The sequence below is a fragment of the Salvia hispanica genome, chromosome 1, assembly GCF_023119035.1.
Source record: "Salvia hispanica cultivar TCC Black 2014 chromosome 1, UniMelb_Shisp_WGS_1.0, whole genome shotgun sequence".
NCBI lineage: Eukaryota > Viridiplantae > Streptophyta > Magnoliopsida > Lamiales > Lamiaceae > Salvia > Salvia hispanica.
Window position 1 is genome coordinate 9,153,553 of NC_062965.1, and position 27,938 is coordinate 9,181,490.

General features: G+C 34.2%; 3 protein-coding genes and 1 long non-coding RNA gene across 4 annotated transcripts; 3 read left to right on the forward strand and 1 right to left on the reverse strand.

Annotated features, from left to right (window-relative positions):
- Positions 1–2,296: 2,296 nt before the first annotated feature.
- LOC125219756 lies at positions 2,297–4,528 on the reverse strand. Its single transcript, XR_007176206.1, has 4 exons — positions 4,246–4,528; positions 4,099–4,166; positions 3,613–3,735; positions 2,297–2,573 (listed from the first exon to the last, which is right to left on the reverse strand). It is a non-coding gene; the product is annotated as an uncharacterized LOC125219756 (long non-coding RNA).
- A 1,898-nt stretch (positions 4,529–6,426) lies between these two features.
- LOC125186655 (pyridine nucleotide-disulfide oxidoreductase domain-containing protein 2-like) lies at positions 6,427–13,758 on the forward strand. Its single transcript, XM_048083073.1, has 12 exons — positions 6,427–6,785; positions 6,866–7,027; positions 7,782–7,961; positions 8,102–8,159; positions 8,873–8,923; positions 9,432–9,514; positions 9,791–9,878; positions 10,421–10,462; positions 10,549–10,623; positions 10,738–10,806; positions 11,560–11,675; positions 13,722–13,758. The coding sequence occupies exons 1-12, from the start codon at positions 6,532–6,534 to the stop codon at positions 13,756–13,758; spliced, it is 1,215 nt and encodes a 404-aa protein (XP_047939030.1). The 5' UTR covers positions 6,427–6,531.
- A 3,538-nt stretch (positions 13,759–17,296) lies between these two features.
- LOC125186665 (dTTP/UTP pyrophosphatase-like) lies at positions 17,297–20,232 on the forward strand. The gene is given in 9 exon segments (XM_048083084.1): positions 17,297–17,319; positions 17,434–17,485; positions 18,140–18,193; positions 18,195–18,224; positions 19,006–19,075; positions 19,157–19,248; positions 19,736–19,777; positions 19,847–19,927; positions 20,045–20,232. Coding segments are annotated over 9 exon segments (531 nt in total). The 3' UTR covers positions 20,132–20,232.
- A 4,969-nt stretch (positions 20,233–25,201) lies between these two features.
- On the forward strand, positions 25,202–27,409 carry LOC125205593 (protein AE7-like 1). The gene is made up of 5 exons (XM_048104635.1): positions 25,202–25,392; positions 25,475–25,580; positions 25,670–25,769; positions 26,392–26,437; positions 27,038–27,409. Exons 1-5 carry the CDS (start codon positions 25,281–25,283, stop codon positions 27,136–27,138), a joined length of 465 nt encoding a protein of 154 aa, XP_047960592.1. The 5' UTR covers positions 25,202–25,280; the 3' UTR covers positions 27,139–27,409.
- The last annotated feature ends 529 nt before the right edge of the window (positions 27,410–27,938 follow it).

Below are 27,938 nucleotides of genomic sequence, written 5' to 3' on the forward strand. Positions count from 1 at the left end.
TTTTATTATAGTATAAATTAGTACATATATATACACAATAATTATGTAAATGTGTGTGGATGTGTACCATATTGTACTACTAATTATGTACGTATGTATATATATATATATATATATATATATATATATGTATATATATATATGGGGATGTATTCAAATACTTTTCATATCTTTTGTCCTTTTTCCTTCTTAATCCTAGCCCCACGATTTTGTCATCTGACGGTTAGATTAATGCCACGTGTCATTTAATAATGCACATTTTCATTCTAATAATGCACAGCGGCTAATAATGCAACATTATAGACTAATAATGCACATTTTCATTCTAATAATGCACAGCGGCTAATAATGCAACATTATAGACTAATAATGCATTGATCACAACCATCCAATTCAAGGATCCAAGGGCTGAGATTAAGAAGGAAATAGACACTTAGGGTGCAAAGGAGCCTAACGCACCCCTATATATATATATATATATTACTACATAGGAAATGATAGTAATCTTAAATCAATATAATATAAATAATGGTAGTAACATAGCTTCAAATATAAAAATGTGTTAGTATGTACGTGTTCAGTGTTAACAGTGCCACTAATCTTGCATGACAAATGTCGAAGAAATAAACTATACAACATGCATGTTGATATTTATTTTATCATTTACCATTAGAGTTATTATTCTTTCTGTAACCGTCTTTGCATATTTATATATCATGTTTATATACACACACACGTAGAGTCAGTGAGCTTGGAAAAAAGGAAGAAGGAAAAAAGGAAAAGAAAGGAAAAGAGGAGAAGGATAATAGTTAGTAGAGGAAGATGAGAGAAATATTAGAAGAAGAAAAGAAATTAGAGTCGGAATCAGGAGCTCAATAAATTTACCTATCTTAATCAGGTGTGTATCAATCACACTTTTAATTTTACATGGTTTATGTGATTAATTGCTATGTGTTAAATTGGAGTGAATATTTGAATTATATGATGTGAGCTTGAAATGGTTATGTGTTATTTGATATTGATGGTCAAATGTGATGTGGATATGTGGTTTGTGCAAAATATATGTTTACCTATAGTATTGGAATTAATTGATGGAATATATGGTTATGTAATTGGTGCAATGGATATGTTTGATGTATCATATTGGAATCATTTGAATCATGGCATTAAAGAGAATATGTGACACTCTTGCTATGGATCTGATATACAATGGCAAAAGACCTATGGGTCATATACAATGATAATAGACCTACGGGTCAATACAAAGAGCAAAGAGGGACCTTCGTGGAAAGGTCAAATCAAAGAGGGGCCTTCGTGGAAAGGTCAAAATATGCAAAGAGGGGCCTTCGTGGAAAGGTCAAATCAAAGAGGGACCTTCGTGGAAAGGTCAAATAAATATAAGGGACCTACGGGTCGTATACAATGGAAATCCCGGGCAGATACCAGGCTTGATGTGTCACATAATAATAAATCGAACAGAGTGGCATATGCATATGTATATGGAATTGTTTCTAATATTTGTTGGTTATTGTTATATGTATTGATTAAAGAATATGTTTGATCTTGAGATGTGGAATTAAAGGTAAGGTTTATATACACTGAGTTGTGGCTCATATAAACCACTAATATTTTTCAGGAATAAGATATCAGTGAAATTATTCGTTGACGTGGGTCATAGGAACTCCACATGTTATCAGGGTCGGCGGCTGACGCATTTTGGCAACCTTCTCCTCCTCATCATAGCATCTACATAAATGTATAGTATATAGAGTGGTGAGAGGGTCCCACTAGGTTTAGAATGTTTTAAAATATGTACTTGATAAATGTTTGTTTTTGAAATGATATAATATGTGTGTTTTATTTACATGACGAGTGGATTATTTATAAATAAATTTTGAATTTATTTATTATAAGTTTATACATCAGAAAGGATTGGGGTGTGACAATGTGAATAACATGGTAATGAATAATAATGTATTGCATGTTTGTTAACAATGTAGAGCGTATGAGCTCTATTAGGAAAAGTGTTTGTGCTATAAGTTTAGTTATTAACCCCTATTTCGTACTACGTTAGTAACAAAGATTTTATACACTAATGTATGCTAATAATTGCAATAATGCTTACGAGATACGTCTTTATGTTGTGTACATACATTATTCAGTTGGTGATATAAATAAATGATTGCATTACCGTAAGTCTTATTGTCACGGCCGTATTTTCTAAGGATAGAAAATACGGTTTATCGCGACTAGGGGAGGGTTTAAGAAGCGGGAAAGAAAATGAGAAACAAACGTATTGGTCCAAAATATTTTAATAACTGAAAACTTAGAAAAACAAAGTACTATCATTTCAACAAAGTACCAACTCTAAGGAAATAAAGACTGGAACGTAAACAATTTAAAAGTGGTTGACCCTCAATGCTAAAAGAATTTTAAAGAAAAGACACACTGCGGAAGCGTTCAAGACACGGAAAATGCCGAGTATGAAGACACGACATATCCAACGATACTAAGCAAGCCATAAATAATCCATGAATTCTGCTCAACATCCTCCCCGTCCGTCGTCGCTCAATCTGCACATTTAGAAAACAAATATGCAGGGCTGAGTACTTGATGCACTCAGTGGACACATGCCAAATCAATTTGACAAGCCATACCGAGTGATCTTGGGGGTTTTAAATGAAAAGAACCCAAGTCACTAAAAGCATTTTCACATAAATTTCGGTTGCAACCATTTTCCATCCACATCACCATCACCACCATATCTGAACATACATGACAAGGAACGTGGCCACGAACCAAGTCACTAGACCGGTCAACTCCAAAGAGATAGCGCACGATCTACTGGGTGTACACTAGTCCGAGCAGGGTTTGCGGCCCTACTGGGACCCGAATTCGATTAAACATACATGGCATAGCCACTTCAGATAGGTTCATTCAAACACAAAACATGGCAAGACAAACAATTTTCACCTCCTTTCACATAAAATAGTATTTAGGACATAGTCCTTATTTAAAACGAAAGCCCACCTCACAAGCTTACTCCTCAATCACTTCTTATTCCAACTGCCAACAACGTGCACAAGCTCACCCTTTTTAAAATAATATCGTATGCATATATATGAAAACCTCGTACTTTTCAGCTTCAATCCATTACTCAAAAATTTGCCCAACACCAATCAACTAAGCCCAACTAAAACCAAATAGGCCCAACAAAAGAATTAAAGTGGCCCATTTCTAAAGCATTACTTTGGCCAAAGTTGCAAACCAAAAAAAAATAATAATAAACCAAGCATTATCAATTTACTAGCTCTAACTTTCACTACACGTATATACTCCCTCAACACCACTTTATTTAACAACTCCCTCAACACTACACGTCAAACTCTCTATCACAAAAGAACATCAGAAAGCTTATTATAAAAAGAATTTAATGCAGAATACTCCCACATCTGCACACGTATATACTCCCCATTCCAACACATTGCAAAACAAGGTAAAAGAAGTAAAATTAGTTTTGTGTGTATAATGCCCAGCCACCACATATATGTATGTATTAGTACATTCTCGACTCTAACACATTTTTAATAAAAAGGATGGAAAGAAAAATACCTATGTATTCCCTTCTCTGACTGTCGAAAACTTCTTTTCTCTCTACTGTAACTCACGCCTTCCCTCTCCCTCTCAGTCATCGTCCACCACTTACAAAACAGAAACGAAATCCAACTCCCATATCTGAAACACATATCTCGGCTATAACTCTCTCTCCAGTTCTCCAAAATTTTCGTCCAAAATCATAAATAGGAGGTACCCATCTTTCTCTACCAAAACTCACGTCTCTCATCCTTTTCCCAAATCTAAATCTTTCATTAAAAATTCATAGTTGTTCGTTTCAAATATTTATGGGCAGGCAGATGAATTCAGAAATTTGGAATTTAAGAGAAACACAAAATGACATTCTAAGCATTAAATACCGAAGCTTTAGGAGGGAGCGTCATTCAAAAATTTCAAGGATTTCAAAAGAATTTATTCTCGTGTGCGAATATGTGATCTACGTCATGGAATGATGAGGAGATGATTTCAGATCAAAGGAGATACCTTTAGGAAGAATCAAACTTGTTAGAAAACTGGGGGAATTGAGATCACAGCTCTCTCTCGATTCAGAACTGCAATACGATGGAATTGACTACAAAATTAATATGATTATGCGAAGGTTTATTATTCAAGAGATTGAGGAGAATTTACCTTCGTGTGAAATTGAAGAAAGAACTGCAGTAGAGTTTGAAAAGGACGTGAATGTGGGATCTTATAGGCAAAATTGATAGAAATATTCATGGATTTGGTGGTTGGAGAGATTTTAGGGAGTGGAGATATTGATGAAGAGAAGAAAACGTGTAGAAAGGATTTAGGAGAAGAAATTTAGTTTGAGCGGTAATTTAATAAGAATTAGGAATAAATGGCTATATTAAAAATAGCCTAATTGAATAAGGATAAATGAGCTAGAAAAGAATAAAAATAGACAAAAGTGATAGGCCCAAAAATATATGAAATTTAGTGCTTAGATTAAATTGTGGTGTTTTATTATTTTAGTACTTTGGTGTTATTCCAAGTACTTAGACGAACGCCCAACTTTTCCATCGACGATTCTCACAATAATCTCGTCGACTATTTTCACCACACAATTAATCAACAATAAAACAAGCATTCGAAAATTCCATTCGCAACTAAACAAAACGAAGACGGTATTTTAATCAAGGTCTATCACTCGCTCGTTCCCAAAACAAAACTCATCGTGAAAAGGTACTAAAAAGACAGGCGTATGAGCTCTATTAGGAAAAGTGTTTGTGCTATAAGTTTAGTTATTAACCCCTATTTCGTACTACATTATAACAAAAATTTTATACACTAATGTATGCTAATAATTGCAATAATGCTTACGAGATACGTCTTTATGTTGTGTACATACACTATTCAGTTGGTGATATAAATAAATGATTACATTATCGTAAGTCTTATATGTCAAAAACATATCTATCACTTTTTATGCAGATTTTCTTCCCAGTTTGTGAAACCGATCGTACTACTTAATATGCATTGATAACGATGCTGCGAAAATGCATGTGATAGATAGCTCCCTTGCTAACACGCATACCTCATCAATGCCAAATATGGAGCAACACCATTGAAGTTGGTATGTCCTAAATCCTAATTGTATTCATTAATTATATTCAAATTGAGCATTTGAATAAATGGCTTGATAATGTGTTTTATATTATTTTACAGAGACATGGTTTCTCTGAAATGTTGTTGACATGTCGACAGCCAAAACTAGGAGCCACTGTCAAACGGTGTGCAATAAATGTCGTGGAAATGTCTTAGAGAAACAATGATAACTAAATACACGACGACATTTACTCGATGAGGCACATGGGAGACGTTCTTTGAATCCAAGGAGAAGGAATGGAGCTGTGGCCAGCAAAGGGCACCAAAAGTCTTGAGACAATGAGAATTAAGGTGAAAAACACCTTGATTATATCTGATACAACGCCTGGGCGAAGGTTATCCAAAAATGATATGTCTAAAGCAAAAATGATACTCAATTACCATTTTACTCAATTTAAGTACTGTTAGAGGTGCCCACGGTTCAGGACCCGACGTTTACGGTTCGGAACCGCCGGTTCCGGTTTTGGAAATTCTTTAAATGAAACCGAACCGCGAGGGTGTTTCGCGGTTACGGTTCCGGTTCCAAAACCGCCGGTTTCGGTTTCGGTTCCGAACCGACAGTTTTCCGGTGGTTTTTTATGATTTTCCACGGTTTTGAACCGCCGGTTTTTTGCGGTTCCGACTTGGTTTCACGGTTTTCCGGTGATTTCTTGCAGTTATGGTTTGGAACCGCTCCGGAACCGGCGGTTCCGGCACGGTTTCGATTCAAAATTTTTTGAACCTGAACCGAACCACGATTCAAAAATCGATGGTTTCGGTTCGGATAAATTCTCACGGTTTCAGTTTTAACCGCCGGTTCGATAAACTTTGAGCAGGTCTGTAAATAGTCACAGCCCATAGTGTACGGTAATAGTGAATATTATTCAAGTCTTCTATTATGCATGTTTCAACATAACCCCAACATAATTATCCGCCGAGAATATGAATGTCAATTTAGATATCTACAGATTTCACCTCTGAAATCTCTTCGGGTATGTGAACATGAAAATACAAATTTTCCATATCCTATACCCAAACCCGATTTCCTTTTTGAGTAAGTCTTGAATAATTGAGTCTTCGACACCCAATTTCTTAAAAAAACAAAATCAAAATCAAAATCAGTAATTTTTATCTTCTACTACTACTATAGAAGATCAAGTGGTGTAATAGATATCAGTAAACAATGCCCAAAACGACACAATATTGAGATGTGTGCTTTTTTGGCCTGCACTGCAGAGGACTGCTAACCTGAAATGAAAAAATGTTTTATAGTGTATTTTTGTGCATGACCACCTAACATCTTTTTGAGAGAGCTGAGCCTGAGCAGAGATGTGGCCAAGGCACCATACCACTTCCATCTCCGCCCAAGCATTGATCAACCAAAAATGGGACGCTCTTGTAATCGGCGCCGGCCACAATGGACTCACCGCAGCCGCCTACCTCGCCCGCTCCGGTCTCTCTGTCGCCGTCCTTGAGCGCCGCCACGTCATCGGCGGCGCCGCCGTCACTGAGGAACTCGTTCCTGGCTTCAAGTTCTCTCGCTGCAGCTACCTCCAGAGCCTTCTCCGCCCCACCGTTATTAAGTACATAATCGTAATTCGTAACCCTATTCCTACTGATTCCGCTTCAATTTGTTGATTGCTGTTGTCAATTGTGAAATCAGGGAGCTGGAGTTAGGGAGGCATGGATTGAAGTTGCTGAAGAGGAATCCAGCGTCCTTCACTCCGTGTGTGGATGGGCGTTACCTTTTGCTGGGCACTGATAAGACGCTTAACCACTCTCAGATTTCTAAATTCTCCAAGCGTGATGCTGAGGCTTATCCCCGGTATACTAGCCTAAATGTTTTGAAGTTGATAAGGGAGTAGGGTGCTTGATTATAAATTTATAGTATCAAATGTGAACAAATGCGTCAATATTATCTCAGTTGAAAGGTTTTTTTTATGCTTCCATTACTTGCATGGTTTTGGAAATTGCCATATTTTGATCTGTTTTGAGGAAATTACCTGCTTTCACTTGATTATGGAAATAAGCAGCTTTTGAACTTTTATCTCCTTTGATGAGTCAAAAGGGCTTGAGGAAATTTATCTGCTTTCCCATTATTACTTGGTTGTGAAAATTAGTAAGTTTTGATTAGCATGCATTATGCATATTATTTTCATTTTCATCAAATTTTAGCGTGACACTCTTGAGGTGATCGAACTCGTTATGATACTGAAAATACCTTCGGTGCACAGCTGATAGGAAACTATTTGAAAGTTATCTCCATCTTAGTAAATTAGCCCACAGTGCTTATCAACTTCTACAAGATGTATTAGACTGCAGAGTGCGAACTTCTTTAGGAATGCGTTTGACTATACTTGCGAAGTACTAGTTGGTTGCAGCAGCTATTCAGTGTATCCTCCTGGAAGGGTGCTGAATGTTCATTCATCTAGAACTACCACTATAATAATTGATTCAGTCATTAGGTTTCCGTATGTTTGGTTCAATTACTTTAAAATTCCATATTTCTCACATTTTTAAAGAAGTAGAAGTCATGTTTATGGCTCTTGTTTTATTTTATATATGGCACCTTTGTGTAGGTACGAGAGGGAACTAGAGAACTTCTGCAAATTCATGGATCCCCTTTTGGATTCATCTCCTCCGGAGAAACTACAAGAGGCTGCATCCTTTAATTTTCGTATGAAGGATAACCTACAGAAGTCAGTCTTTTGGGCTCAGTTGATGCAACGGGCAGTTGCCATGGGGAATAAGGAGCTTCTGTAAGAGTTCATATCAGTTTCTAACTTGTTCAATAGCGAGATCTTTGCATCTGCTTTGCTTCTGTTCAAGTAGAATTTAGTTAATACGCAGTTAAGTACAGCATCTTACCTTTCTTTACTTTTATTCGTTGAGCTTGTAGGGATTTTATGGATCTGTTGCTGTCTCCTGCATCAAAGGTCTTAAACAATTGGTTTGAGGTACTTGAAAAATGTTTGTACTAGAAGGATCTAGCAACCCTCTTTGGAGCTATGCATTTGTGAAAACACCTCATACCTTATAATTTCTGTCACGGCCAAGGTGAAAAAGCATTTTATCAGATGGAAGAATTTAGTCAGAACTTAATTTATCTTGGAGTAATGATCAAGGTTTTTGGTGGGTTGATGATGAGATAATGGGCTTCTGGTTTTGCTTGTAAATCAATATTCGATATGCTTGTTTCCCTCGTAGCAATCATAGGAGCTGTTTTTAAATTCATCTACCCTTGAGGCCTAAGATAACCAAATAACACATTAGTAACAACCTACCACTCCCTTGGGGGTGGCCAATTGGTGGAGTTACTGGAGTAGGTGAGCATGTGGCCAAACTTCACAGGATTGGATCCCATTAATGCATTTTAGGTTGACCCCCTCCGCACTGAGTTTCCATAGCCATTTTTTTTGTATGGCTTGTACGCGAATAGCACAAACCCGGGTTTGGCTGTCTGGTAGGCTGTAGCAGTTGCAGGTTTCTTTAATCAAAAGAAAGAATGGAAAAAGGATCTATTTAACTCCGACTAATAACATTTGGTCTGTGTCTAGTGTCTTGGAAAATTTGTACAGCTTTCATTTGGTAAATGAGAAAATCCTGCAGTTTGAACTTCTATTTACTTATTATTCCATCTTATGTTTTCATTATTGTATTGGTAATACAGGCTGATGTCCTCAAGGCAACACTTGCAACTGATGCAGTTATAGGGACAACAGTAAGAATTGTCTCAACTCTTATTTTCAGTACACTGGCAATTCATATGTGGTGGCTCAGTATCAATAATATTTTTAATGGTAGTGTCAGTGACTCAATTGCTATAACAAATCTTTCAGAGAGAATTTATTTCCTTTCCTTGATTGATACAGTTCATGGCACTGTGTATGTCTTATCAATATTGCATTGTTTAAGTTCCTTCTTCCTTCTGCTCTCTGGTATGTTTGTGTGTTGTTTGCTTTTTGCCTTACATTTTTTTAACTTTATTTTGTATTTTCTTTTTGCCTTTTATTTTTTTAACTTTATTTTTTATTATTCCTCTACTCCTTCCTCACCCACTACAAGATACCTGGTTCTTATACAATGCTTGTTAACTTTTCTTGGAGCAGTTAATCACTCATCCATTGTGTTTGTGACTTTGTGCTCTGTGTATGTGTTAGATACAGAGCCAAATTCAATGTGTTACAATTTCGTTTTGAGCTCCTGTCTCTTTTTTTGTTATATCCTAGGGATCTGTCAGTACACCAGGTAGTGGATATGTTCTGCTACACCATGTGATGGGAGAAACTGACGGCGATCGCGGCATTTGGTCGTGAGTATCTATGTAAACATGGTAAAATGTCACTGCATTGTTATTTTTTCGTAGTTAATAATATCAAACATATACCTGCTTGTATCCAATGTTTTCAAGGATGTTTTATATCCCATCTTCAGTTTTTCCGTGACTTCCAATTGATGCTGTATAAAAGATATATGCAAGTAAGATACCTAATGACTAAAACCTATCTTTGACATGGTCCCTCATTTTTCTTAGCATGTGGATATCGTTCATTTAGTTCCTGTAAGTTCTCATACGACAAATTATCAGGTTTGTTGAAGGTGGGATGGGTTCTGTGTCCTTGGCAATCTCAAGAGCTGCTAAAGAAGCTGGTGTTACCATAATGACAGAGACTGAAGTGAGTTTGTGAAAATTAATTATGTTAGCTTGTGCCTCCTGATCAGATACCATGTTTGCAAACTATTGTTATTTGCTTCAAAATGTACTAGTATCTCAGAGTGCTGCCATTACATCTTTTTGAAAAGTCTTAACTTATTATGCTGTTATCACTTTCAATAATGTTCCAATTATCTGACCAGAAACATAGTTTTTATCAATGCGTGCAAATTGAAAGCTTTATATTGCCGTACAGCATTGTAAGAGAGTGTTGTCATCCAGTCTTGTTCATTAACCTAGAAGAGAAAGAAGTTATAATTTGAATCTTTTCTGCTATTGTAAAATACACATTAAAGATAGCACACAGTTCTGTTTGTGTAGTTAGCGAACTGAAGCAGTTTTTGTATGTTCAGTCTAACTAATCTTTGCTTTTGACAAAGTCTCAAGCTTTTTTTAGTTAGCAAGTCTGGTGGATGTTCATTTTACTAACATCATTTTGCGTTGTTTTGCTGTGCAAATAATTTTCTTTTAAGAAGTCTAAAACCGTTTCTGTTATGCTCTTAGGTATCAAAATTGATAATTGATGATTCCGGCAGAGTATCTGGAGTAAGCATGTGAATTGAATTTTATGGTTGACTATTACAAACTTTGGACACACCAATTTATATAATTGGTATGTGGACTGTGATCAGGTTTTACTTGCTGATGGTACAGAACTGCACTCTTCTGTTGTTTTATCAAATGCAACGCCATACAGGACATTTGTGGTGAAGTTTTTAATTCTCTTCTTCTGCTTATATTCCATTTTGACTAAAGGATTTTATTAAGGTAAAAGATTTGTGATCGTGGACCACAAATTTCAATAGCTTTTACTGACACAGGAATTTTTGCCACAAAATGTACTTCCTTATGAATTTCTTGACGCAATCAAGAACGCTGACTATAGCTCTGTAAGTCTTCTTTTCAAATAATTGATGGTAATTTGTTAAAACAAAATATGTTGCTGATAAGCATATAAGATAGGAAGCCCTAACTTAACCCAAAACCATGGTCAAAGGTAAAGGGTTGACTCCCTCTTATATGCTATTCCACACTTTCGTGTGAAAGTGTATCAATCCATCCCTCTTTTTAACCGCACGGCCACGGATGGAACACGCCGCTGGCAAACCCAAAGCCATGGGCCCACCATTCCCTTTGCTGCCTTTTTCCCCGCCACAGTTTTCGTGGCACCCTTTGGTCACACCTACGGGTAGCCCCTTTCGTAGGACATTCGGATCCACGTCACCGCACCAAATTGATAAGCATATAAGATAGGAAGCCTTCTTAACCCAAAACCATGGTCAAATGTAAAGGGTTGACCCTCTTATATGCTATTCCACACTTTCGTGTGAAACCGATTAGGGATCGTATCAGTTGCATACACAAATAAGCATATTTTCATGACTTGTTATGTTTTTAATGTGTTGCATTTGTTACCCTATAAGTGACACCCACGCAGTAGACCTCCCTATGTAAATGTGAGACGTCTCAGCTTCAGTCACTACTGCTGATATCCCCTCCCCGAACTAAAAAAAGATTAAGAAAAAAGGAAACATAGGTTGCATTCATAAAGCTTTATTTGAGTTTCTGGAAATTGTTTCTCCTTGTATATTTTCGCAACTGAAATTCAAGTGAATGAGTGATAATACTTTCATCTTGGACAGGCGACCACCAAAATTAATCTGGCTGTTGAGAAGTTACCGCAGTTTCATTGCTGTAAATTGAACAGTCCAGATGCTGGCCCGCAGCATATGGGCACAATCCACATTGGTGCGGAGAGGTATTTCCTAAATTTTCTTATTGAAGATGCTACACAGTTTCGCATGCTTGCTTTTTCTAGGGGAAGTCATTAGCACAAAAAAGGTCATCAAATTTCGAATTTACCCAAAGAATTATATTCCATGCGATTCTATATATCAACTCATTGACGAGCCTAAATGAAGGCAACTTAAAAGCTAACATCCCTTGACATTTTTGGACCTGTTGAATGTTGATGCCAGTTTGCTTTTGTATGTTCCAGAGTAACTCTCTTCATAATAAAAACTACACTGTATTATGCTCTTGTTAATTAACAATACATCCAACTCTTTATATAGATTGAGCCAAATTGATTTCTTCCTTTCGTGAATCGTTCTAATTGTATTACTCCTCGGGTCCGGCATTAGGAGTAGTGGTCAAGTTCGCACGGTTTTAAGAAATACAAAGGAAAGTGGGTGGAATAAAAATAGTGGAGTGTGAGACCCATAATTATATACTCCCACATCCCCTAAAAATAGAAACTCTTTCCTTTTAATCTATCCCAAAAATAGAAACTTTCTATTTAAGAAAATTTCTCTCTAATGAGGTGATACCCATGTTCCACTAACACACTTTTCTTTCTATCTCTCTTTCACAATTTTGCATTAAAACCCATGCCGTTGCAAGTTTCTATTTTTAGGGGATTGAGGGAGTATTAGTTTTATAATAAAACATGAGGGATGAGTTAGTACAATGTGATGCTTACTTACTATATATAGTAAAAGTGAATTTGGGACTCCGGTACTCCTAATGCCGGACGCAGGGTGTATTTCCTTCAATCACACATATTCTTTTCATACCAACACTCCCCTCAAGTTCAATAGCAATTTTTTCAATGCTTAACTTGCAACGATATGTTTGATAAAATTTTATTTCATATTCAGAAGTTCTTTAATTTTCATTGTGTTTATGCCAAAATTTTATTCTTCATCAATTTCATTGATAGTTTAGGCTCGTATCAAGGAGCCATTATTTTTTGTTGAGAGTTTCGACCGTGTCAAAGGAAAATAAGATTTGAAGGCCCCCAGCTGAATCAAACCCCCCAAGGTGTCGGGGGAAAATGGGAAAATTTTTAAATAAAAAATGCTAAATCGTATTTTCCTAAAATAACTCAATCATATTAATATTGAAATTTTTCCTTTAAACCCAAAAATATCACCCAAAATAATACCCCTCCTTCCCTTTATAGTTGAGTCTTTTTTCCATTTTGGGAAGTTCTCTCATAGTTTGGGATTTCTATAAAAAGCATTTTCCCATTTTTTTTTTTTCTCCCTCAACTATGAGGGAACCAAAGGGGAGAGTAATTTTTCAAATCTAAAAAAAATTGAAATTGTTCCAGCTCTTCTTTCTCAAAAATTAATTTTTTTTATTATCCTTTTCCCCATTTGATTCTTCCTGTTTCTACCAAATTCTTGGAATAGCAAGAAAAGAAAAATTTTTGTTCTGTTGTGCCCTTCCCCCGCGCTCGGGTTTTTTTCATAATCGGCCTATTGCCCCCCCACCCCCTAACAACACTTTTCCCAAACTCAGTTGAAAATTTAAATTTAATTTATAGTTTGTTTTAGTTTTTGGTTTGAGACTCCTCTGGCCAGCTATTCCGGGAAAAAAAAGGGTTCTTCTTACAAAAGAACATCTAAGATTTTTTTTTTGATCAAAAGTGCACATCACACTTAGGTAGAGATGAGAACTCTTTTTTGTTTAATTTCACTTTCCATAATTTATTTTCCATTTTTTTGTGCTGGAGTTCTCCACACTATACAAAAAATTAAAATACAAATTTTCCCTTTTTATTTGAAAGTGAAATTCCCTTTAATTTACCCTAACAACAAAAAAAAAGAAAAAAAAAATTTTCCCTTTGTTCTTGTTACAAGACATTGTTAATAATTATAAAAGATTTTTCAAACATTCACGACGGAAAGTAACTTTTCCCCCCCTTTCCAAACTATGTCAGAAAAGGGTTTTTTTTAATAGTTCTTCTAACTTATTTTCTATGGATGATGTTGATGTCATGTTCTTTTGGCTAAAATAGGATGGAGGAGATTGAATCTGCATGTTTGGGTTTCTAAAAGGGATCTTCAAGACCTATAATTGAGATGACAATTCCTTCTGCACTGGGAAAACCCTTTTCCACCCGGTCTTTAAAAAGTCTCGGGGGAAATTTGGGCGAAATTTTATATGCAATCTTCATTTCTAAAGATATTTTTTTTTAACCAGAGATTTTTTAAATTTCAACTAGAATAGCATGGTTTGTAATTTTCCGTTTTTTGTAAAAAGTTTGATTTATTTCCCAATGCTGCTACCATCTTTCTTGAATCTTCTGGCCATAACATTATAGTAAAAGATCCCCAAATTTGTAAGGAAAGATGATCAACCCTTTTTTCAGTAAAACCATAAGCCCAGCGATGGCAGCTGGGAAGATTCTGAATACAGAGTAAGTCAGTTCTGTGGTTTGTATAAGATTTTGAGTTTTGCATCATCTATTTTATTTATTCGGGCCCATAATAAAGTGTCCTCCACACCTCTATTTGGTATAAATATCCCTTTTTTTGTGAAGTTTTGTGGAGCTATTTGTCAAAGATTTTAAATTGAGGAGTACCCCCGGCTTTAATTCATCAATCATAGGCTATGACATGTTGACTCCCCCGACCTTGAACAGAAAAGGGTTTGACAGGTACCCCTTCTTTCATTTCAGGGAAAAAGGGTGGGTAATACCTTCATACAAAGACAATACGGGTTATTACATGAATTGAATTTGGATAAACATGATGGGCTTTTTTTAAAATTTTAGAAAAGACAATACTGCAGACTGATTTATTGGTAGAATAAGATAAAGAAGGGTTTTTTAGATGAAAGAAAAAATACAACCTGTTTGTTGAAAGGAATAAATTAAAACAGAAGAACAAGTACTTGCTGAAGAACTGCAACGAAAACAAGAACGAGTATTTTCAAATAACTGCAAAAGAAAACAGAAACTTGCAGGCCAATTTTCCCTAAGCCAAGCTTCAGTATCGAAGCATAAAGTCTAACTAAGATAACTTTTATCCTTCCTAGTGACCATGAGCCTAGAACTCAAAAAATAAAGCAAGACCGAAACTGGGGATCTAGATAAAAAACCTAACCTATCGATTCACAATTTTTCTTCACTTGGCTGTCAAACTTCAGTACTATGCTTGTGAAGTTTAATAGTGAAATGTTGTTTCATATGCTTGTAAAATGCGTTTTACTCCTAGTATTCTATTATTAAGATTTAAGTCATGCTCATCATTTCACATTTCTGTCTTTTACTCAACACAATCTAATAGTCCTTACCTTACGGAGTTTGTTAGTAGTCATTAGTAAGATGAGGTTGAAATGGCACTCAGGTTAGCATATGATATGATGTTAAGTGCTTTTTTGGAAAGCACCTTTATATTTTGTCAAAAAACTGTTTGAATGGAAAGTTTATACTCATGACGGGCTACCATAAACCTTCGATCCTAAAATAGGCCAAGCTGGAATAGGTTTTTTTCATAGTTCATTTATAGCTACAATCAAAGGATATTAGATGTAAGATATAGGATCAGTGGTCCTTTTGCATAATAAAGGTCCATTTAGATGATAATCACATTCTTTTCAGAGAAAAAAACTGTTCACCATGTATTCTTTGCTTGATCATCCGGGGTTTGTGACTTTGGCAGGTGGAAATATCTTTCATGGTGCTATGGGACCAGATTCCTTGTTCCTCATGCGGCCTGTGAAAGGATGGTAATGTTCGTAACTTTCATATTCTGCTTGGTCAATATAGCTCAAATGAAACTTCTTAAATAGAGAACTGTAAGAACTATTGCACTCTACAAATATCATGAATTACTCCTAGTTTCAGTACAGGAGTTCTCACAATAATTTTTTTTATTTGAACCATAATCGGCATACATATTAATATAGAAAAACACATGGATAAACACAAAATCTATGAACGCTAGATGAACAAAAAAAAACATATACAACCATATTCAACTAATGTAGTTGTTCATGTGGTATATGTATTCAGAATTTCAGGATTGTATGCATTTCATTTCTCAGGAAAGATACTATGAATCTGTACATCTAGTTTTATTATTGGAAAAATGATGTAAAATTTTGGGTGGTTGATGCAGTTCAAACTACAGAACTCCAGTAAAAGGTTTGTATCTATGTGGAGTGGGGCTCATCCCGGGGTGGCGTAATGGTGCACCGGGCCCAATGCTGCACTTGTTGCTATTCAAGATATCAAGGCTCGATATGACTTATGCTCGTCGCAAGCTCACTGTGATGTGCTTCACCCTTTTGCACTGACATTTACATTGTTAGTCTTCTAATGAGTTTTTCACACCTACAGAATTTGGGTGTTAATTTTATTTTCAATTAACTACTGTGGTGTAATATTATGCTTTGATAACATTTTCAACATTATGTGATGATATTTGTGCATAAATTTTGAGACCAGAATATTAAAGTAAATCATCCGATTTTGTGCTACTGTTTAGGAATGTATGAACTTATTTATATGCAAGGTTTTTGGTTATTAGTCTAGAGAAATTTTGTCATTCATACTTTTCAATTGAACCATAACCATCTTTCAGCTAACCTAGCCTGCCCCATCCCTTGAACCAACAAGGGGTTTTCAATTGAACAGCTAACCTAGCCTGCCCCATCCCTTGGAACCAAAAGGGGTAGTACTTATTATTCTTTAACTCTTTAGGAATTCCTATATTACTTAGAAAAGCCTTTTCAATTATGTTATTAACTGTTTTAGTAGGGATTCATCCACCGTGTTTTGTACTCACATCAGCATGGAGGATAATGGTTATAAAATTTTTCATCATTGTTTATTGTTATCTCGTTCATTTTGAAATTGAATATTTTTTGAATATGACTACTTATACTGGAGGGGAAGGCTATGGATGAGCATTACACACCGCCATAAAGAATGACTTTTTGGAGACAGTATTAAGAAATTGTGTTGTGGAGCAAGTAAAAGGAGAATAAAGTTAAAAGAAATAGTGGGAAAATAAGTAAAAAAGTGTATAGAGAAAGTAGATGTTAAAAGCTATTGACTTTACTAAAAAGACTCTATACTTTAAACGACCAAAAATAAGAAAACGCTCCTATTACTATTAAAAGAGTATTTTATTTTAATATTCGCTTTTTCGTTTATGCTATTCTTCACGATGAAATCAAAACTTAATTAATCTTAGTTCTGATTATAAATGTTTAGGTATAAATTGAGAAAGAATTTAAAATAAAGGAAAGGTAAAGAAATTATAATTCATCATCCCAAAAAAAAAGAGTAATCATGGAATATTTAATACTAATTTGTGATAATGATAGCTGTAGTAAAATGTAAGTATAGATAAAACATGAGTAAAGTAGATATGCAAATGGAATTCATAGTTGCGTTGGCGGCATAGCTTATCCTCTACGCTAATGGACATCAGAATCCCTCCCAAAACCAAAATTTCGAGGTTTTTCTGCTTTGATTATTTGTTTTAATCAAATAGTATAGTAGGAGTAACACATTTATTCTCATGTTGCTTAGATAATATTGGGTTCTTCGTCCAAGGCCGTCGCGAGATTCTGGCGGAGATGGGTATGATTTCACCATCCTGGTAATTTCTTCTAATATATTAGAATTTGAAACCAGATAGGGGAATGGAATTGTACAGCTGACGCTTACTTGACTTTACTCTTTTGGCATTTGAGTGCAGATATAGATGAGAAAGTATCAGGAAGGAAAAAACCGAAGACCTTGTGATGGCCCTAGCTGAAGCAAAGGCGCGTTTTGCTTTTTCAATCTTCTTCTCAAATACTACTATTTGATTTTATTTTCTCTTTTTAATTACTCACTAAGATAATGTGCTTTCAACAGTAATATAATTTTAATAAATTTTGTGAAACTAAAATATTTACTTATTTTTATAAGTATGCAGCTAACTTCATGAAAATCCCTTTGCTCCCTTTTGTTCCATTGATGTCAAACTTGCATAGTATTATAGTATGAGTTTTGAAATTTTGAATCTTGTTTTCTTAAATATTCTTATTAAATGATTTTAACCCCACAAAAAATACATATATGTATGTATACAGAGAAAATGCACTTCATTTCACATTACATATTTTTTTGAAGCTTCTTGTGGATCAATAGCACTACCTTTGAACTCATCATTTACTAAAACTGTGATCTCATTATTGGATATTCTAGCAAAATTTACTTTCAAAAGGGTGTTGCTTTTTATCCTTTACTAATCTGATTTTAGGCATCAGAAATACTTTTTTTGAAGGGAAACAAAAATAATTGGTAATAGGATAGTGCAAAGGATGTCTTTCAAGTTTTTCCATTTCAAGGATCCGAAGCTGACCTTAAACAAATTTTATCTATGTTTTTGATGCATACAGCTCAATGATGTTTCTATCGTTTTAACTTCTTAGGCTGATGCTATTATGATGAAGCTCGACAGAACTGCTCAAGTGGAGGACATATCACGCCTCTACCCTGCTGATAACTGCTGATACAGTATGTTGATATTTCCTTTTAATATCAATTGATTCTATTCTACTTCTATTTCTCTATACTACTTTTTTTTTTTCATTTTTTCTTGAGCAGATCAATGCTAACTTGTAAGCTGTTGTATAGGGGTTTTATTTTTTGTAGAATGACGCTCTTGATTCTAGAATACAGACGAGGTTCACAAATTAATTTTAATTCTATTTTGACTCTATTTTGCTTAAAGAATTGTAAAATTGCCATGCTGATTGTTTCAAATATAATAGGAAAGTAATATAATCCACATATCTAAGTGGCAATTTATGTCAACAGTTCAATCCAAATTTCTGAAGTTCTCTAAAGTATAAAGCAAGAGAATACAGTGTGACTAAATAATTCAGTTGACCTAAACCTGCCTAAAATAACTATTACGGAGTATTCAGTTAGATAGAAAATATTTCACTCATTCAAGTAATCACTAAGTTAACATTAACATGTGAAAGTTAACCAATTTTAGGTTTGATTTTGTCTTCGTTTTCAGTATTTCACAAACCTATTTCTTTTAATCTGTTGGTTACATAAAGTCTTGGAAGGTCTCTTCATGCAATATTTTTCCTTTCTAAGTTTATATTGAATTTTGCGCATAGTTATGGGGTGCATTGTCTGTAATCTATCGTTACCTGCCTTTTTTGGTTCATTTTTGTCAAACATCATCACAAACACTGAATAGGGGCATGATTGTAATGGTATTGCCATGGTCAGGACCAGCTATTTGAAGTTAAGTCTTTATTTGCATCTAATTGGTATTAAGGTGGTGGTGTATCAAGGGACTATTAGAGAAAAGCCAACATCTGCAGAAGAAGCACGGCAGTTTATTAGAGGTTGCTTGATTAACTTTATAAAAAACTTATGGGATTTATCCTATATATTAGTTAATTCTTCTTTGTCATATTGCTTTACAGACTATTCTGGTGGTTCAGGCGAAGTTGTGGGATCAGTAGTTGTAACTAACTTGGTGACAGGTAGTAGAAAAGGAGGATGGGAGAGTGCAGAGGTACTTCTCAGATACCATTCCATTTACTCTTTTTTTTTGGTAGTACCACTAGTTTCTTCGTGTGGAGCTTTTTTTCTCATTAAATGGGATGCATTATCAAATATTAACAAGTTAAGAATCAAGATTCAGTTTTTGGTATCTTGATTTTATGCTAGAAATCAAGACCTACTACTTCTACTGAACATTGCTATTCTCACTCTTATTTTCTGTATTGGGATTGTGCTGGGCCTGTGTCAGGTTTTGCATAAGTTTTCTTTTCCTTGTGCTTGAAACATGCAATAGCTCATAGGCAAGAAAACCGAGTTGAGCATGTATGTATCATGCTGGTATTTTATCTGTAATTTGAGTAACTTGGACATTAGTGAAATAAGTTGCATTTGTGAAAATCTTTGCATGTAAAAAGTTTTTTGTGGATCATATTTTGACATGTATGAGCATGAGGTGAAACTAATTTCTGGACTAACTTAGATTTTGATTTCTAATGCAGGTTTATTTCCTAGAAATACCTGATGAAGTTATTGATAGCCTGGTAAATTGTTTGAGAAAATGTTTGAAGTAATTGTATCTTTGCTTAATTAACTATAGTAAGTTCTCTCAGATTGAGGAGGGAATAACTTTTAATGTTGCTGGAGGTTTGATGCTTGAACATCCACTGATTTTGCCTTTGGTAGACACTGTGGTCAGACTCTCTCTCTCTCTCTCTCTCTGTAGTCCAAATGTACGAACAATGCTCAAATATATATGTTGTTATAATAAATTTATCCATCACATTGTCCAACTGAATGAGTTTTTGCAGGTAGGAACTGCTGATTGTGTGATGGGACTCTCAAAAACTTTGACAGAGAAACTTATGCAGGAGGCCCTTGTTGAAACCATGGTTTAGTTAACACAAAACAAACATGGAAAGATTCACATAGTTACTATTGTTTCAACCAATTGCTCTCCGCATAAACAACTCATTTGCTAAATATTTTGCATTGTGTATATTCTGCAATGGGCTCTAATCTAATAATGACTACATTCTCAAAATTAAACATAATTTGAAATGCGAAATGAAAAGCACACTACTCCGGATGTTAATTTGAGCTAACCATTTAATTTTGGGTGGCCTTGGAATATTTTCAGTTGGGTTAATGATTTTCCTAAGCAAGACTTTAGACTAGTTGTATTAGAGCAATAATGAGTATAGTCAGATTAATTTCATAATTGGTTAGTAAAATATGAAACTTGCATCATATTGGTTACTAAATTACATTTCTTTCAAAACAAATGCTAAACTTTACACTCCTACTTTATACTAGTACTAAGTAGTGGAGTATCATTCACTTTTTAAAATTACTTTCATTATAAATGGATATTAAAATCTCAGCTAATTATCTAAACTTATTAAATAATTTTATTTTGAGAGATTGGTTCAGTTTCAGTATATGTTTGCCATCCAGAATGAATTCTTTGGATCTGACGAAAGGCAATCATTGGGATGATAGTCCAAACACTATTATCGTAGTTTTGCTCTCAGTGATTCGAAATCCTATTGAATTGAGTAGTTTATTCTTCCCAAACTCGGATAAATAATAAATTTGAGGAAGCAAAGTGGGAGATGATGCTCTAATTGTGGGAAATGATGAGGAAAGGAAACCACATCAACTCAAACTCGGCCATTGCTGCGCAAGTCACATTACTTGCAAGAAGACCAGTTTTTTTTTTTAACTTATTCATTTTGATGTTTAGTGGAGTAGCACTTTGTTTTATTGATACCATGTTTTGCTTATAAGAAAATTAGTCGTCCCAATAAATATGAAACGTTTGCTTTTCGCCACAAGATTTTATGTAGTGTTGTTTTGTGAGTTAAAGAAGAGAGAGAGAAAAGTAGAGATAAAATTATTTCTATTTTAAGAAACGTTTTATTTTTAATGGGACAATCCAAAAAGAAAAACGTTTCATTTCTAGTGGGACAGAGAGGGTATTTGTTATTAAACTTCCTTTAGGATAATCAATTTCATATTTTATTATGCTTGCATTATTAAGAAATGTGGTTTGAATATCCATCTTCGTATCATATAAAATTATTTGTAACATCACTAAATATCTACACAGTAGCACGCAACTAGTGAAGTATATATAACGAATCACCTTTTATTGAATTAAGTTTTCTTCTTCAATGTTTTTCATTAAGAAAGAAGAAAAATTACTATCCATAAAGTAGATAAATCGATTATTCAGATCCCGGTGCTTTCCACAACGGGCCTGTGGCGAGCAAGGTTACCGTTGAGTTTGCTTAGTGGGTCTGAATGTTGATTTTGACCATCTTGCATCTTTTTTTTTTTTTGTTTTTTTTGAGCAATACTCAACAAATGTGTCAAATTATCAAAATGTGTAAAATATGCAATAATTATCATAATTCACATGCTATGCGATAAAAATAGAGTCAAATCTAGACATTAAAAGCATCCAAATTTCGTGTTTATAGCATATGGAAGGACAATCAGTTCACATTAGATATACTTCCTCTGTTCCATAAAAATATGAGCATTTTCATATATGAAAATTTGTTCCCAACTCATTACCCATATAGTACATCAATTTTATTTATAACTTACACTACTATAACACACCACACCATTGTAACTCCTCAAACACTAATAATCTATCCACTAACATTATTTTAATTACCATTCTTTTCATCTTTCTTATTTTATCAATATGGTATTAATTACCATAACATTTCAAATGATTAATCCATCTCCAATCAGAAGAAGGAATCATCGACCCACTCCGTATAAATAGGGAATGGGGATCCAATTTCTCAAAAAGTCATCAGTCAGAGAAGTTCCCAAGCTTTGATATTTTCTTTTTTCGAAATTTTATGGTTTGATAAATTTCAAAAATTAGAAATTTAGATTATAATTTATTTATAATAACACACTTATTAAAATATAAAATATAAATACCACGTATTCTATTTTAACTTATCCAGTATCCATTTATTTATTTAGGAATTTATTAGGAATCCAGATTATGTAATTTTCACTGAAGTGAACTATATAAATGGTACCGATCTTTCACTTTCGCACACCTGATCTTTATTTTATGTTTTTTTTGTACCTATAAATCACATTTTTGGTACCTGATGCAATTTTCACCCCAAAATACCTCTAAACAAATTCATTCTTCCATTTGTGTCACAAAGAATATTTTGGGCATTGACAAAACTAGTACCAAAATTGATATTATAATATCTTCTCTCATTCTCCTCACTCTTTATACTATTATTATTAATCAATATTAATATTATTATTTTGATGTTATAAAATTAATAATTAATTTATTTTTTAATATCATTTAAATATACATAATCATAAATTATAGTTATATATATTTAATTATTATAGTAATATTATTATTATTATAATAGTAAAAGCTAGTAGTAATTAATAAATAACAATTATTATTTTACATTAAATTAATAACTAATCAATATTGTCTTAATCAAAATTTAAAATTGTGAATTGTATTCATAATGATAAAGAGTTGGATATTTTTAGTAGGTGTTTTAACCCTAAAATGAGTATAATTAATTTAATTAAAAATATTCAGTTAATTTATTACTTTCAATAATTAATTTAATTAGGTGTTTTGTTACTGATTTATATTATGAATGTAATTAGATGTATGTATAAAACACTAAAAAGAAAGAAGAGAAAGAAGAGAAAAAAAGAGAAAACATAAACTAGGGAGAAAAAAAGAAGAAAAAAGGAAGATAAAATAATAAAAAGAAAGAAGAAAATGAAGAAAAAAAAGAGAAAGAATAAAACGGAAGGGGCCATGCTGTGGCGTAAAACACATAAATTTTGTAATCAAACGACAACAAACTATTTAATACTTATTCAATTCATCCCACCACCCCCACCCTCCATACCCCTACCCCACGTTTTCTTTTAATTCATTTATTTTTTAGGTAACAAATTCTATTGAGAATTCTTTTTATTATTGTAATATTTTTAGTTATATTTAGTAACACTATATTTCGTATTTTATAATTCTTTTTGTAAATTGACTGTTTATTGATTGAGTTTCAATAATATGCATTTGATTTAAAAGTAAGTAATTTTTTGGCCAGCTATTTTAATATTCTCATTTTGATAATTAAATTTAAGGTGGTTTTTACTACATAAACAAATTAAAGTATACCATAAAAGAAAAGAATAAAAATATTAAGGAAAAGAAGTAAATTTATGTTAAACCACAACATACACTTTTATGTTTTCTTTTAATATTTTTTATGGAACCTCTTTTATATTTTTAATAAAAAATCTAGTTTAACTATCAAAATGACTCATAATTAAAAGATATAGAAAAAAAAAATTATATTTAACATAATATATAATAAAGAAATCCTAATAAAGAATTAAAGAATTTAGCCGTACACAGTATATATCCAAACAATGAATTAAAAGAAGAGTGAACTACATATTTAGCCTCTATATATGGCTGATCGAATGCTGGAGGTATCTATGTTTTAAAAAATGCACCAGACACCTTTACGTATGGGTATAATATCGTTTGAAGTCCTTTTTTCACTTTTTACGATCTTTTATGCCCTTCCCATCCTCCTTTTTTTTCGAAATGCCACTAAGGGCATTTCAGTCTTTACAATATTTCATCATTACTTTTCAAATTGGGATATTGACTGCATGCTTTAAGATAGTGTGTCCAGGGAGATAATTTGATATGTTTTGGTGTAGAATTCACAGTCACTATGTAAAGAGGTTTTCGTACCTTCCTAAAATAAGACTAAGCTTCCATCCTTCTTCAACATTCCTTGTCTCTCACTCTCACTCTCACTCTCTCGCCCCTCACTCTCACTCTCACCACTTTCTTGAATTAGAGACAAATTCTAAATCAGCTTTGTTGCCACACCAACACTTTTCGTAGTTAAATCTGGGCCACCTGCAACTAGTTTTGCAGACATTTGACAAGTTCACCGACTGGGTTGACATTAAAGAAGAGGAACGACAAACACAACACTAATTACTTGCAAACAAATAAGAAAAACAGAGAGAAGGTCGACAAAGAGAGAAATGAGATGTGAATTTCAGAAAAGAAGAAGATGATGTTTAGATATATCAATATTTTTGTGAACTATGAAATATGGAAAGACTGAAATGCCCTTGGAGTGGTATTTTGAAAAAAAAATGAGGGTTGAAAGGACATGAAAGACCATAAAAAGTGAAAAAGGACTTCAAATGGTATTATACTAATACGTAGAGGTGTGGTGCATTTTTTGAAACATAGGTACCTCCAGCGTTCGATCAGTCATACGTAAGAACTAATTTTGTAGTTCACTCTTAAAAGAAAACGTGGGGTAAGGGTACAGGGTAGTGGGGGTTGGGGGGTGGGGGGGTGGGGGTGGGGGTGGTGGGATGAATTGAATAAGTATTAAATAGTTTGCTGTCGTTTGATCAGAAAATTTAGGCGTTTTACACCACAACATGGGGGGCTGTGGTTTTAAAGGATCCCCTCCATAAAAATCACATATTTAGTTGAAATTTTCAAAAATAACCTTCTTAAAACAAATCACATATTTAATATATAGAGTTATTTTTGCCACCACATAAAAAAAATATACTACTCCCTCCGTCCCGGCTAAGATGACACATTGTTTAGCCGGCACGGGGTTTTAGGAGTTATTGGTTAAAGTGTTTAATTGTAGAGAGAAGGTGGGTGTAAGTATTAAAGTAGAGAGATAAAGAAAGATAGATATTTTAATAGGAGTGAGAAAGAGTGGTTGAGTGTATTAATTGGAGAGAGAAAGTTACCAAAAAAGGAAATGTGTCATCTTAGTTGGGATAAACTAAAAAAGAAAACGTGTCATCTTAAGCGGGACGGAGGGAGTACAGAATAAAGTTTAGGAAAGTGAAAGATCAAATGTGTTCACTCTTTTCACTATAGCGTGACTGTAGCAGTCCACAAAATTGTGAAGCTTGACTGCTAGACTTCTCTTGAGAGAGAGAAAAAAAAAGGAGAGAAGAATGACTCTAGGTCTGATCAACGCGAATCCCGTAGTTCACGCGAAGAGGGAGAGGTTCCCCCGTCTCGACGATCCTCACACCGACGACGCCGTTGATCCTCTCGAAATATACGATATCCTTTAATTTTGTATATAAATCTATGCTTTTATTTCCATTTTTCTTATATTTGTGGTCTTTGACTTGCAAATTCGCACAGTATGTAAGAGATATTAGGGATCCGGAGCATCCCTACTCTCTGGAGCAGCTCAGTGTGCTCTCCGAGGAATCTATTTCTGTTGATGAGAAGCTCGCCCGCATTTTGTTAGTAATCATAGATGGAATACAATACCACTAGTTTTTTTATTTATTTATGTGATCCTCTCCTGATTGTTATCAATTTGAATTTGTAGGATAACTTTTACCCCAACCATCCAGCATTGCAGCATGGCCACACTCATCGGTTTGTGCTTGAGGGAGAAATTGAAGGATTGTTTTCCTCCTCATTTCAAGGTCTTTCATTAATCCCTCTTTGCTAGGGTTATTCAATTTCTAATCAACTACAACATCTACTCCCATAAAAGTCACTGCCAACTCCATTTATTTGCTGATTCATCTGCTATTCTCAATAAGGTATTAACAAAATCGAACAAGCTACCCTTGTATACAAATTCAGACACTAGGAAAAACCTGTCAGACACACTTCTTTAATTTATTTTAAATCTTTATGTTTTAGTATCTATAGCTTGTTGGTGTTTCATTCGGAAATTTGCATTTTTTGGAGATACAACTATCTGATATAGTACTACTAGTTTATATGTGAATCAATTAAATTTTCAGGTTGTTACAACTCAAGTTTACTCTAAAAAGAACAAGGCACTTTCATATGGGTTAAGCAAGGCCCTTTTGCTTAAATTTTTGTAGGTTATGCATTTGAGGTAGTTACTCTGGAAAGAACAAGTCCGCTGGCTCCTTATGTGGGCTTTGCGGAATTAAAGGAGTCTTTCTTCTTACAAGAAAGACTTGTCTATGATTTACTTTGCACAAAAGGCTTATGTTCTGATTGTTTCGTTAGCTTGTGTTTATTAAATTTTGATTATCTTCTTGACTTGTATTCTCATTTGCTCCAACACAGGTAGACATAAAAGTTGCTCCTGGATCACATGCCAATGAGGAATCAGGTGAAAGTCTTCTACATCCTATTCCTTTATGGAACTGTTTAGTCTTCCTTAAGGTCTTTGTATTGGCATGCCTACTCCCGTGTGACTCCATGCGTGTAATCTGTAATCAGTATGTGAACTTTATCTATAACGTGAAAATGGTCATATGTAGTAATTATGAATATTTCTGTTGCTATAAGTCTCTGGCTGTACTGTAAATTGGCATCATATATGCGTTTACATTTGTAATTTGCAAATATCCTTGCTATGAAGTTTTTTGTTTCCTTCTGTATTGCTAAAAAGTTCCTCCAAGCAAGCATATTACATTATCAACATCCTCCTTGATGTGCAAAATTGATGGAGTCGTGCATTGACATCAGATATTCATAATGGTATTTGAAAGGGGATATTCATAATGGGATTTGGAAACGGGAGATTTAGAATATCTATAGGTAGAGGGGGCATGAAGTTAGTGGCGGGGAAATGCAGACATATGATGGTTGAAATATATAAATTGTGTTCTTATAAGTTTGGATTCTATGAGGGCATCTGTTTTTATTGATTTTGTTGCCTAAAATGCTCCAAACATATCAGAACGGTTGTCATTTCTGTCTTCTGCAGTGAATAAGCAGTTAAATGATAAAGAAAGAGTAGCAGCAGCTTTAGAGAATCCAAACCTTCGCCAACTTGTGGAAGAATGTTTGTATTCTAGTGAACTTTGAGAGGAAGAATGTTTGTATTCTGATTAACTTTGAGAGGTGGGCAATCCTCTTCTCCGAGTAAGTTGTATAGTAGTAGTAGCTAATTTGTATCTTGTCTGTGGTACTGAGCTTCATGCTGTGTTGTGTTGTGTTGTGTTGTGTTCGAGGTGTTGTTTTGTCCAAAAAATTATACTCGATAATGAGATGGTGTTCTCCACTGCAAATGTGGCCAACTCAGGCCAAGGTTATATATATTTTCTTGAGGTTAATATTGGCCTCAGGATTTAGTTTATGCACTATGCTATAATGGAAGTTTATGTTTTGGATCTTAATTCTCCAGTTTTACTCTTAGTATTCGTTTAGTTTTATTATGTGAATTTTTGGGATATTGTTTGTTGTCCCACTGTAGTTGAGTCATTTCTCTTTTTTTTTGACAAAAAGTACTTTACTTTCTTACTTTACTCTTTCTTCATCTCTCTACCTTTTTCTTTTCTACTTTATTCTTCTTTTACTTAGATCATCCCCATCTGTGCTCTTAGCTAAGAGCACTGAAGTGGGCCCGAACCCACTTTTACTCCTTATCTTTAGGCAAGAGCACAACACCCACATCCGTGCTCTTAGCTAAGGACAAGCTCAAGGATCCCACCATTCTATTATTCAATTTAAATACTTCAATTACTAAAAACATTTCTACATTATAAAAATACATTAAAAAATAAAAATTACATAATTAAAATTTTAAAAAATAAAAATACATAATTAACATCCTAGAAAATAAAAAAAATTCATAATTAAAATCCTACTAATTAAAAATTACATAA

Excerpts from the sequence above, each read along its gene's own strand:
- LOC125186655 (XM_048083073.1), top strand. The coding sequence starts at position 6,532 with ATGTGGCCAAGGCACCATACCACTTCCATCTCCGCCCAAGCATTGATC. Across the intron at positions 10,463-10,548 it reads ATTCCGGCAGAGTATCTGGA|GTTTTACTTGCTGATGGTAC; the intron begins GTAAGCATGTGA and ends GACTGTGATCAG. Across the intron at positions 11,676-13,721 it reads ATCCACATTGGTGCGGAGAG|GATGGAGGAGATTGAATCTG; the intron begins GTATTTCCTAAA and ends TGGCTAAAATAG.
- LOC125205593 (XM_048104635.1), top strand. The coding sequence starts at position 25,281 with ATGACTCTAGGTCTGATCAACGCGAATCCCGTAGTTCACGCGAAGAGG. Across the intron at positions 25,581-25,669 it reads GAGAAGCTCGCCCGCATTTT|GATAACTTTTACCCCAACCA; the intron begins GTTAGTAATCAT and ends TTGAATTTGTAG. Across the intron at positions 26,438-27,037 it reads ACATGCCAATGAGGAATCAG|TGAATAAGCAGTTAAATGAT; the intron begins GTGAAAGTCTTC and ends TGTCTTCTGCAG.